The sequence below is a fragment of the Gymnoscopelus braueri genome (assembly GCF_963280865.1).
Source record: "Gymnoscopelus braueri genome assembly, chromosome: 14".
NCBI lineage: Eukaryota > Metazoa > Chordata > Actinopteri > Myctophiformes > Myctophidae > Gymnoscopelus > Gymnoscopelus braueri.
The window spans coordinates 38,045,369-38,058,415 of record NC_137619.1 but is presented as its reverse complement, the minus strand read 5'-3'; the positions used below and the strand labels follow the sequence as shown (position 1 = coordinate 38,058,415).

Here is a 13,047-nt window from a genome sequence, read left to right as displayed (position 1 = left end):
TCATACGCATTCTGCTTGTTAGTTCTTTAAAAAAAAATAAGCATAAATTAAATAAGTTGTGATTAAATGAGGTATTCACCATGTTGTTAATGGCAAACAGTGTGTTATCGGCCTGCTGGTAGAAGGAGGACACCTCCAGGGCCAGCTGAAGGTTTTCATGGTAGTTTTTCAGATGAGACTGGACCTTCAGCCACCTACACACACACAGACACAACGGATCACGACACAAACATAGAAGCAGTGTTGATTTTGACAGCAAATTCTTATTTAGTTTTAGTCATAGTCTTTTGAATACAATTCCATTTAGTTTTAGTCATATTTTAGTCACCTAAATTGTTTTAGTTTTTGTCTAGTTTTAGTCGACTAGATATCAAAAGATTATAGTCGACTAAATCTACAGTTGATTTAGTCGGCCTTGATGGTGACGTAACGCTGATTTTACACTTGGTTGCACGCTGAAAATAGCCGATCTACAAGCTCACAACGCGTCGCAGTTGTGAGCTTGTAGATCTGCTATTTTCAGAGCGCAACACCTGAGCGCAACCAAACATAAAATTTGACTTAATGTCTTATTTCTACTGGATCTCTTCTCCACTAGTTTTTTTTTGTATTTGTTTACGAAATTGTTAATATATTTAGTCTAAGTTTTAGTCATCGTAGTGTAGTTTTTATTTAGTTTTCGTCAGTGAAAAAGGTGTAGTCGACGAACATTTTTCGTCATAGTTTTAGTCGACGAAATCAACACTGGCAACAAGAGAGATAGAATTTAAGGGTCACTGTCACGAAGTACATTTTATTGATGTGTTTCCTCCTGCCGGAAATGTTTCTGCCGTCCGTCTTCCCTTGTTTCTCCAGTTTCAGTGCCAAGTGGTTGATTTCCTCGTGCAGGTTTCTGTGGAGCTGCTCGTCCTGCAGACAGACAAATTGGCAACACAATCCGTATATGACTTCAACAGCTTTTACAGTGTCACAACCTGGGAGGAAAATCATGTTTCGAAGATAGACAGATGACTAGTGGGAAACCTCTGCAAAAAAAGGTCCAGCAATACTTAGGGGGGGGGGAGGGAGTCTTTTCTGGGGAAATTGTTTTTACAGTTTCACCCAACTGATGGCTGGGGGGGGGGGGGGGGGGGCGTTATAGGGATTAAATGTCTTGCTCAGGGACACTTCCCAGACCATGCCATGGTCCCTATGCCAGTGGTTCTCAAACTTTTTCATGTCAAGGACCCCCAAATTGGCATATATTAGCCCGCGGACCCCCATTTGAAAAGATATAACAGCCAGGGACCCCGATAAGAGAAGATCTTTTACGGCTATGGCAGTGATTCTCAACCATTTTAATTTCAAGGACCCCCATTGGTATGCATTAGGCCACGGACCACCACCATTTTGATCTCTGGGACCCCCAATCTGCACTCTCTGTGGTATCATCAGTGTTAATTTAACTCTGAGAGGGTACAAATGGAACCAAATTTGGTTGGTCATTTGCACACTCTCAGAGTTACAGACACATAAGGGTCAATTTGGTTCCTAACTATCAATTTGGCTGGGGACCCCCTGGAACCCCCTCAAGGACCCCTGGGGGTCCCCGGACCTCACTTTGAGAACCACTGCTCTATGCTATGACCACCGCCCCCCTCTCTGAAGAATTGACATTGCCTTTGTTTTTTCTACCCAAGGAAGCTTTTATTTGACTGCCTTTGATCCTTTGCAACGCTCACCTGCTTCAAATCTAGGATTCTCCTGGTCAGCTGCAGTTTGTCAACATTCTCTCCCAGGACGTTTACCAGGGACTGCTCCTGTTCCTGCTGGCACATATAAAAGTCAGCATTTAACAGCCCTGATTGGATTGGAACTGAAACCACTACTTCTTTTCAGATGTACTGGACGTTTTACTAGATTAGCGTTGCAACCACAGGATATGAGACGGCGAGGGCTTCCAGCACGAGGTGTGAAACTCTAGACTGCAAACCCAACACACAGGAGGAAGAGGAAGAGGAGGAGGAGGATAATGCCTGATTTATACTTGATTTATACCCGATTTGCACAAGCCCACGACGTGTTGCAGCAGAACGCGTTGAGAGCTTGAAGATCCGCTATTTTATGTGTGCAACACCGGCGCATAACTAAGTGTAAATCACACTTAAAGGGAGCTACTACAAATCGAAAAACTATACTCCCTAAGGGTGCTTGGCTTTAAGCCGCGACGATGGAAGAATTCTTAGCAACATCCTCCATTATATTCAATTGCCAGACACTTCAGAACACAAAGAAACAAGAGGGGAAAATGTTAACATCAATCTACGCCTCAGTTGACACGCAGAAGCAGGGGATGTGCGGAGAAAGACACATATTGAGCATAAATCCTCTAACAGATAGTGTTATAGTGTTGAGTGGCAGCTGGTTTACAGCAGCGGTTATATGAGAATATGCAGCATGTCTCATGTTTTAACAGCACGTTAAACACAAGGGTGACCGATGGTCGGCATCAGGGTATAGATAGGAACTGGAAGGGAGAGGAGCAAACTGGAAAGGTGAGCACAGGAAGATGGAAAGAGAGAGAGGGAGAGAGAGAGAGAGAGAGAGAGAGAGAGAGAGAGAGAGAGAGAGAGAGAGAGAGAGAGAGAGAGAGTTGCTTTTGCAGTTATACCTTGTCCTTAATCCAAGCCTCCAGCTTGTCCACTTTTTTGTTGAACTCCTGTAGGCTTTTGGCTCCACCCAGCGCCCTGGACTGATTGGCTGCCGTCTGTTTCAGGCTCTGCCATTGGTCCCTAAGCTGGCCAAGCTGCTTCTTCACGAGGTCAGAGGTGGGGTTCAGTTTGCAGATCAACTGCTCGCCCGTCTTTTATGTGGACACAGACAAATATAGAGATAATCGTCCATCGGCAAGTATACAGCAAAGTCAACATCTGCGGAGTAGCTACGTAACGTCACATTGGAAGCCAACAGACTGTCAGAAAGCCACTACTCATGTGCCAGCTGCTTGGATATACATGCTGGGACTTCGCCATCATATTCACATGTTCTTGGATGAAAACCCCCCCTCCCACACACACACACACACACACACACACACGCACACACGCACACACGCACATCCACACACACACACGCAAACCCCTTGAGGGCCCGGTGTGTCAGGGAAGGTTAATTATCAGCAAAATACAATTTCCAAACATTCACTCCTGAGGGAAAAGGAAGTCTAAACTGACTTGACAGTGCTGTCTGGAGCACTGAAAGCCTTGGGAAAGTGTCAGCTTTTCTATATGGGTGAGAGAGGAAATCAAATGGCTGTAGGACCATTATGCTGTATAGGCCAGTGGTTCTCAAACTTTTTCATGTCAAGGACCCCCAAATTGGCACTTATTAGCGTGCGGATCCCCATTTGAAAAGATATGCCAGGGACCCCCATAAGAGAAGATTTTTACGGCTCTAGCAGTGATTTTAACCCCCAGTTTGACATGCATTAGGCTACAGACCCCCATTTAATGTCATTTCTATCTCTGGGACCCTCATTTATATTGTAAAATCTATGTTAATGTAACTCTGAGAGTGTACAAATGGGGGTCCATTTGGTTCCATTTGTACACTCTCAGAGTTACAGAACCATAAGGGTCCATTTGGTTCCTAACTATCCATCATTTAGCTGGGGACCCCCTGGAACTCCCTCAAGGACTCCTGGGGGTCCCCGGACCCCACTTTGAGAACCAATAGTATAGGCTTTGGGAACAAGGAAGAGTATGAAGCCCAGCCTATGCTTTGTTTGTCACACAACACTGTCGCTCACAGAAACCAACTGACTGAATCGTATTATATTCCTAGTGCGACGAAGCATAAACTAGGCTTCACTCAACAGTTTTTCAGAACTTAAGGAAAAGGATTAATGGTCAAATACAGCTATATTTTGTCATGTTGGCAAAGTATAAATGAGCATTAGCATTCTGGGCGTAGGTCACTGTGATACATGGCTGCTCTGATAACTTCCTAAGTGTCGTTGAGAGATCATTCGAGTGTGCCGTTGTGCATCGTTACCTGATTGAGTTGAATCAGGGTGTTCTCAAAGTCTTTGAGGTCTCTCTGAAGGGTCTGCGAGACCTCCTCCCAGTCCTGAAGGGGACAGCGCTGGACATTACAGCCATCCTTTAGTTCATGCATCTTCCCTTTGATCCATGCCTCCGCCTATACGCCACAACAATAGCAGATACATATAGACTAAACATGAAACACGTTAACAAGCCAAGATCAGTAAACAAACTTTAACCCGATATATACATTAGCTATTTGCAAATGGCCTATCTAAAAGCTCACAACATTCAAAAGAATCAAATTCAGATGGAGGTCTGTGGACAAATACATAATAATTTGGGGGTCCTTGACATGGAAACATTTGAGAACCATACCGTAGAATCTCTCCTTGCCAATATCCTAAGGGTGGACTAAAAAAGTGGTGAAGTCGTTTTGATTATGTATCAGTGCATTTAAATATAATGTAATATCTCAAATCTAGATGAAGATAAGATAAGGGGCCTCTAACATGGCCAAGACATTACATCACAATATTTCTCATGTTTTCGCATTTGTTTTTCCTTTTTTCATTAAATTGCACTTAATGAGAAGTACAATCATTTAGCAACCAGTGAGTTCAACGGGTTTCTGCACCATTAAGGACTGTTTTTACAGTGCTTTTTGGAGCTCCATGGAACAGTTATGTGTAGATTCAAATATTTGTATTAAAAAATACCCGGGCAATGGTACAATAAACTTACTCTCATTTACTTTGCTTTGTGCATACTAAAATATACAGGAAAATACATTCCAGCACGTCTTACAGTATTTTTGACTGTGTTTACCATTCAGAGCATTTATGGTGGAGTCATAGCTCTAAGTGTTGTCTGCTGGATGACAGAAATTATATGTACAAACTGATTTATACTTTGTTTTGCGTGCGCCAGAAATAGCAGATGTATATCTGCTATTATTGGTGCATGATGCTGTCATACGTTGCCCAAAATAGCAGATCTACAAGCTTGTGCTGGTAGATCGGCTATTGTTGGCAAAGAGATTTGGTGTAGACGAGAAAAAATGCAGTCCAAGTACAGAGACAAGTCAGACGACTCAGGTTCGGTTTAAGTCTAGAAGGGTTTTAAGTGGTTAAGCATCACGTTACACTCAATGAGGTGGCGGGCAAAGTGTTGGAGACATGTTATTTCTGCTGACCAGGAGAGGCCAAAACCAGGACATGTATAGTTTTCACTGACTTAAAGTTACACAGTACTTCAGAAAACATCAAGAACCAGCCCTTTGTTCTCAATGTCATGTTATGCAGAGCAGTAAGTTTCTCTTGGCAAACTGCATGGGGCCTGTTGCATAAGTCCTTGTCTTTCTGAGCAGACCTTTTCTGGCAACATTTGGAGTGAGAACTGTAGCTGGCTGCACCAGGTGGCCAAGCTCAAGAAACTGAAAGCAAGTACAAGTTTATTCACTATAACAGACAAGGTACACAGTAAAATCCTCAGTGTTAGGCTAATTTAACTCTGAGCGGGTACACATGTCACCAAATGGACCCGCGCCGGTAAGGTCCATTTGGTTACATCTGTACAAGCTCAGATTTACAAATGGGGGGAAAAATAACATTGAGGATTTTACTGTGTTTGGATGTGTAACTCTTCCAAATTCACCATAATGAAAAGTGTCAATAAATCAATTTAGCAGCACCTTTCTGATGGTTTCTGAGGTCCATGAGTTGAATGACTCAGAGCAGAACCCTGAAACCTGAGACTAAAGGATCCATTTTACACTCTCACAGTTAAATTAGGCTGTACACATTCAGCATTTTTCACTGCAGAGACAGTCAGTGACACACAATTATTTCTTATTGTGAAATTGCACAAAAGTAAATATTTGTCCAACAATCTGTGATTCACTGCATAGAATGCTAGGGCCCCCGTCTGTTGAGACAGTGAGACATTACAACTGCACATCGCCTGGCAACGGCTATAGCTCTATTTGCATGAAATTAAAATGTGACGTCACTCCACGGAGGGGTAACTCATTAAGTTTACGAGGCCCCTGGGACAGCGGAGGTATTTTTGCACTGAACAGACCAACAGAGGGAAAACAGCTTGACTGAACAGGCCTGCCCCCTATCTCCTCACACGGGCTCCCATGGCATATTATGACCTCATACAGGAAGTCTACGATGTCGTTGTTTCTTCCTGTTCTCTCCACAACAATGGACTGTTTATAATATACAGAAATGTACAGTTTGATCTCAGCACACACACATAATAATAAAGGAGGAAAGCCAAGACACGTGCGCTATAGGCCACGTTTTACCAGCACCTTTAATTGTAGGACAAAATATCAGGGCAATATCCTACATAACTTTAACTTCAAACAGCAGATTTTAACACTTTAAGCACAATCACAATGTGAAGTGAACAAGATCTCTGTTTAGATGATATTGTATCTTTTCAATTTTAAGAGTTAAAAAATAAATATGAGCTTTTCAAAAGAAAATCCTCAATAAAATTCAGGAGAAGATTATTCAACAAAAGGAAATATATACATAGTGTAGTGTAGGCTATCCTTTTAGGTCATGTTTACCAACAGTTTAAATTTGCACACCATGTGCAATGACTTCTTGGCACTAAAATGGCTCCAGTAGTCATAGTTTCTCTAGTTTCTAGTGTTTCTTTCTATAATGGAAATGAGATGGTGAAAACTGAGATGTTTTGCAGGGCAGCCAAGGAGACAGGCAGGCTCTTGAACGCGTTGTGTTTCTCCATGTGGTGACCTGCTTTGCTCTCCTTATTTAAAACATTGTGTGTGTGTGTGCGCGTGTGCGTGTGCGTGTGCGTGTGCGTGCGTGTGTGTGTAATAACACATTTTCATCAGTGCTATCAGCCGACCGAATCACAGTAAATCAAGTAGGTCCCTAGCTAACAGGGCCCGGGCAATTTAAAGCACAATCATTCAAAATAAACACGATCCATGGCCCATTTTTTTGCATGCATGGTTCTTCATGAGAGCAAATGGCTTCTCAGCTTGTTAACATCATTGATGTTTCATATTGCCATTCTCAACACACACATACATCATATTTCTTTCTTTCTTTGGACAGGACCAAAATTAATTTCCAATTATTGGAAGTAAATGGACTATTACTTGCATGGTTCACTAACTGAGAGAGGCCTAATAACAAAGTCAAACTGCTGGACGAAATGTCCCTGAGCCAAATTCACTGAAATATGTCCTTGTATGCCGGGGCGGACATAGTGATGAGATAACACAGCCAGTTGTGGTGCTCGGGCTGGTCTCTCCAGGCCATAGGCGTGAAGAGATGGAGCCAAACAATGACCTCATCCCTAAATAATTGCTTCACTTGTGGCTGTTCCCTCGCTTTCACTTCCTTTTCTCCAGACCAACTCATACAGTTCACAGTACAAAATAAGAACAGCTACATATTTTGCTCTCCTCTGGGTCACAGCACAACAAAGGTCAATTCAGATTTTCTCTCACTCTCTTTACTTGTTGACCAGCTTTCTTGATGTTGCTAAACACAGGCTATACAATGAATCAATTCTATTTAAGTTTAATTTAAACATATATACATTTTTGCCTGCAAGACATACACATTATGGAGTAGTTAAGCCTATTCTTAGTAAAGTATGATGACTGCCCTCGTCAAGTATTTAGTTTAGGAGACAATTATATAGTGCCAGAAAAAGTAGAAAGAAGAGAAAGGCAATAGCATTCCTTGGGTTTGAACTCTATAGACACTAATGGTTTGAGCTTGACTCACTATAACTTAATCAGCTGCAGTTAGACCTGCCGTTTCTCATGGTATAAGTTAACCAGCTGCAGTTAAGGCCTTTGCAGACAGGGTGCGATTTTTCGCACGGAAAAAACGGACAATATCATTTTTTTAAAGAACACATGGTTCTCTATGACCTCATGCACACCGGCTCCGAATTTGCCGTGCGGCAAGTGGCTGCGGCGAAGCGTCTTTTCGCATGTGGTGAAAAATGATTGACCAATCGCACCCTGTCTGCAAAGGCCTTCAGACCTGATGTTTCTCATGGTATAAGTTAACCAGCTGCAGTTAGACCTGATGTTTCTCATGGTATAAGTTAACCAGCTGCAGTTAGACCTGATGTTTCTCATGGTGTACCTGAAGGATTTCCTTGTTGAAGAGGGAGTTTCTCTGTGCAAAGCAGTCACTCTGTAACGAAACAGCCGTAGGCCCTTCCTTTTGCGTGAATGCCTGACAGCCTTTCCTTTGGAGTTCTTTCTTGGGTGATTGAGGCCTGGGCACGGACGTCTGCATGAACACAAACCATTGCTCAGTGTCAGAAATGCAATGTCATTTTAACACATGAATTGTTATTTTTTATTGGGAAAAACACAACACCTTAATTGATTTATTTGCTCCTTTGAATGGCACGGGGCAATGATTAATGCCATGACGGACATAAGCATGATTTATACTTAGTTGTGTGCTGGTGTCATGCACCGGAAATAACCGATCTACAAACTCCCAACGCATCGTGATGCGAGCGCGTTACGAGCTTGTAGTTCGGCTGCTTTCGAGCAGCCAAGAAAAATCCAGGCATTAGAGACGAGGCACAGATCTCCAGGCAAAATCACCTCATGGGGAGGGAATGTTAAAGTGTCCATTTAAAACAGTTATTTCCTTTCCTTTTTATGCAATCAGGAGACATTGCGAACATGTGTCAGACGGGGCCCCAGGGTCCCTCTAAACAAAAACCTACTGTCAGCACCATGAGAGGTGAAATGAACAGGACTGGCACAACTTCCTTTATGGACAAGCAACGCTAATGCTCTCCGGTCAGGAAACATCTGGGTAAAGGCAGGAAGGAGCAGCGGACATATCCTTGGGTGTCTGCTGTACTTCTGTGACAGCCTTAAGCCCCATTCATACTTTGTCACACAGCGGTTTTGCACACCGAAAACAGACTACCTGCAAGCTCAAAACGCACCACCCACACAACGCATTGGTGAGCTTGTAGCTCGGCTATTTTTGGCGCGCAACACTGTGGTGCGATGGTGCATAAATAATAATTATATGTTATACATTATTATGTGCTATACATTAAGTTTAGATCAACTTCAGCCCTTCACAGGTGAGTGGGTAAAAGCACAGCAATGCCAAATGCAGATTATTACTATGCAGTGTGCATGAAATAATGAATGACAATAGGAAATAAACAATAGCCCAGTGTTTACAAGGTGAGGGATACTGTAGATACAATATTCTCTTTATGGGAAAGAATGGGAGCATTGTTGTGCCAATGCGTTATTATGCCCCCGTCGCTAAGAACCTCTCCATGCCCTCTCTTTTGTGAACATCTTTCCTTACTTCATGTTTTCCAGTTAACTGGAGTGAGACCTGTGTTTCTGTGTAGCTGAACACTCACTCCAGAGTTTGATGATTCTACATTAAACAAGGAACAGGGCACAGTTTACAATGAATGGGCTAAAATAGTTTGAAGCTTCTTTTTTTTATACGTTAGCCGCCATAAAGAAGCTCTGTACTGTAGTCAAACCACATGCCGCAAGAAGACTAAAGGGCATGTCCTCTTGAAACCATGTATTCAATCATAATTTGGCCCTGTAATGTTATAAACAATGTGACCGCTTGTGTTCTCTGTGTAACTCTGTCTCTCAAAACCTACGTTTTGGCGACCATTCCACTATGACCTCACTTCCTACATTCTGAGGATTCATCAAATACACAGCTGGCTATGAATGCCCCCATTACTGATTCACAACAGATTATTTTCCTGCAGTTTGAATAAGAATGGCGAGAAAGATGAATCCTTGCGCAACCTTTGTGTAATATTAATGCATCATTGCATTAAATAGCTCTGTATTCGATAGCTATAGATGTTTAGTTCAGTAACAGAGGATGCAGGGTAAACAAATGAAACTGGAAGCGATGGGGAAAAAGAGCAGTAGACAAAATTGGACCTGGAACACTATAAAACTGAAGCTGGAAAATGATCTTTGTGGGGTTCTCTCTTCCTCTCTCCTCATCTGATATACTAATAAGAGATGAGGAGACCCCTGTTACTGAACAAACACTCATAACATTGATAGAACATTATAAAAATTAAGCAGATACTCTCTCCTGATTGGCTGAAATCTTGCAACCCACATTATATTTTATTTTCTGTTTATTAAAGAGCTGGAGAGACTCACTCCTGTTACTGAACAAACACTCTAAAACGATTGCTATCAGAATATAGTGCTTTAACCTTTTAACACATTTTTTTAACCCCCCAAAAAATAACGTACCCTACCTTTAAAGCAGCTCTATATTCTGATAGCCTTAAGCATTGCTATATATGGTTTAGTAGACCTTTTTAACTCTATGGTATAGACTCTATAGCAATTCAGTAACAGCTGGTCTCCCCATCTCTCCAGTTCTTTTATAAACAGAAAATAAATGTTATAAATGTTCAGGTGTGTCACCGATTTCATCCAATCAGCTTCAATTAGGCTTCGATGTTCCTTCGAAAATGTTCGAAAAATGTCAATTCTCTCTCTCTCTCTCTCTCTCTCTCTCTCTCTCTCTCTCTCTCTCTCTCTCTCTCTCTCTCTCTCTCTCTCTCTCTCTCTCTCTCTCTCTCTCTCTCTCTCTCTCTCTCTCTCTCTCTCTCTCTCTCTCTCTCTCTCTCTCTCTCTCTCTCTCTCTCTCTCTCTCTCTCTCTCTCTCTCTCTCTCTCTCTCACAAAGTGTAGGCCCCGGCCCATAGATGCCTACTACAGTAGCCTTCAAAGCTGATATAGGCTATGTAAATGCACATGTGAAAAAAAGAAATCATACCTGTTGAGTGGACTTCTCTTTGTGCAACTGAACCATGGTTTGTCGTTGGACGGGCTGATGCTCAGCCGTGCTGTCTGTTGTGAGTAAAACCTAAAATGTGAATAATATGCTAATGAGCCTATAGGAATTCAGATTAATTCACAACACCTGAAAACGACTGAAACACTATATCCAGCGAAACGACGTCGTTACACACGAGGTTTCCGAGTTATTAAACTTTGCGGTGAGCATGAAGTGAACATCTTAAGAGGGCTTAGGGGAAGATCGAAATGGCACCACAAAACTACAAAGCCAAACTACATTTACAAATTAAGATCTTTATTAAGTCTCAGAGGGACGATTGGATTGCTGGGTGGTCTTGGCGTATGGGCACGAATTCACAACGTTTTTCGACCAATTTCAATTACTTCTTCAAGACAAGGATGTGGGTAGGTTTTGGAGTTGATCCGTATGATATAAAACCTTCTCTAATAGCGAGTGAAAAAGAGGAGGAAGGAATGATTGCCCATTAGCACTATATTGTCTGGCTACACAGGCATATAATTTAATAGCAAGAAACCCCCACAGGTAGCTATTAAAAAAATCTGCTTGTCGATGATCAGCTTTATATGCTTAATATCCTATAGCCTTCAGTATGTATATACTATAAGAAAACTGTAAATGCATGATCCCCAAGACCAACTGAACACACTTATGCACTTGGCTTTTTCAGACTCAGTAAAGTTGGTTTATGCCCACATGTGATTTACACTGATTTGAAAAGTAATACAAAAATGCTTTAGACAGAAATTGTAGCTTTTAACATGTTACACATGTATAACAACTTAGTAAACTTTTAACAGCAGGAAATCTTTTTAAATCTTTACATTAAGTGTAGTAAGTAAACCTAAATTATAACAATAGTTATTTGCCATTGATAAAGCTTCTTTATAGCCTCTCAACACGTGCTTTATCATGACTACATTAAGAGCCCTACAGTATGAATGGTAATTGAATGGATAGGTGAAATAAGTACATGTATCTACCTTGAAATGAGAGCTGGGTTTATTCTCACAGCTCACCCCCACGATCCTGGGCAGAGGAGGGTTGGAGGTGCGTGTGGCGTTGTTGTTGTTGTTGTTGATGTTCTCAGACGGGGACACAGCCGCGACGTCGGGGCCCACCTGAGCCGGTGGTCCGCCGCCGCCGGCCACCTTCCTCGCCGCACTCCTCTCGCCAGTGTTCCCCGAGATGGTGATCTTCTTGATGGACCTGGAGACGGCCGAGGGAGAGACGACAACGTTCTGGTTCAGGTGGTCCTCGGCGGCCATGTCGTCCTCCTCCTGGTGGTGGTCCGCGGGCGCGGCGGGGGGCCGCACACGCTTGACGTGGGGGGGAGAGATGAGCCGCGGCGGGCCGCGGGGGGCACAACACACCTGGGAGCGGCTGAGGTAGAGGGATACAGTGTTGTTCAGGTTGTGCTGCTGCAGCGTGGTGCAGTTGTCCAGGCTCTGGCTCTGTAGGTAGTTCTGATGGGGGAAGTCTGGGCATTTGGACACCGGAGGCACCGACAGCCTCGTCCCAATGGTGAAGGGCTGGACCTTCCTCGCAATACTTTCTGTTTCTGACATAGCCCAGTGTGATAAGAAAGCCAAAAGCACTGCATTCCACATAAAGTCTGTCACATCTCCCTGGGTTGTCTCCCTCCCCTCTGCTCACCCATCTGTTCTCTATGTCTCTCTCTCTCTCTCTTTCTCTCTCTCTCTCTTGCTCTCTCTCTCTCTCTCTCTCTCCAGCACACGAGCTGAGGGTGAAAAGAAAAAAAAAAAGGAAAAAAGCAAGTGGAGCGAGAGCGCTCAGTTCTCCACCTTCTTGGGCATGTGGAGAATGCACAGCACGCAACCCAGGATGGCTTCCTTGGACTCCTGGGATCGAATCCGGTCCCAGACGTAGCGGAGCGCCGTGCCAAGGTGGGCAAAGACCGTGGACAGGATTCTCCTGATGTACTTTGCCACAGAGCCCGCTACGCTGCTACCGAGGAGCCTGACAACCAGGGACCGGAGAAAGATGAGAACTGGCATGCTGCCTGACGATTGCTATGCAAAAAAAGGAAAAAGAAAAAAGAAAGTCAAGGGAAAAAAAGAGAAAGGTCCAGAAGAAAAAAGGAAAACAGCACAGAGGAGGAGGGGAAAAGGGGAGGCTTGGTTGAAGAGAGAG

The 13,047-nt window shown here is 43.2% G+C and overlaps 1 protein-coding gene across 8 annotated transcripts in view; it reads right to left on the bottom strand.

Moving 5' to 3' along the window:
- mymx (myomixer) overlaps nucleotides 1–12,684 on the bottom strand; it is a 42,583-nt gene extending 29,899 nt beyond the window's left edge. For 5 of the 8 annotated variants that reach the window (XM_080450294.1, XM_080450300.1, XM_080450298.1 and 2 more), the window contains exons 1-8: nucleotides 11,877–12,684; nucleotides 10,852–10,941; nucleotides 8,174–8,323; nucleotides 4,033–4,179; nucleotides 2,651–2,842; nucleotides 1,722–1,808; nucleotides 791–909; nucleotides 80–194 (exon numbers count right to left, since the gene is read on the bottom strand). In XM_080450294.1, the coding sequence (XP_080306420.1) occupies nucleotides 80–194; nucleotides 791–909; nucleotides 1,722–1,808; nucleotides 2,651–2,842; nucleotides 4,033–4,179; nucleotides 8,174–8,323; nucleotides 10,852–10,941; nucleotides 11,877–12,503 (1,527 nt within the window). In that variant the 5' untranslated portion in view covers nucleotides 12,504–12,684. The remainder of the gene's footprint in view (nucleotides 1–79; nucleotides 195–790; nucleotides 910–1,721; nucleotides 1,809–2,650; nucleotides 2,843–4,032; nucleotides 4,180–8,173; nucleotides 8,324–10,851; nucleotides 10,942–11,876) is intronic. The other 3 variants (XM_080450295.1, XM_080450299.1, XM_080450297.1) reach the window with 3 other exon arrangements.
- Nucleotides 12,685–13,047: the final 363 nt, after the last annotated feature.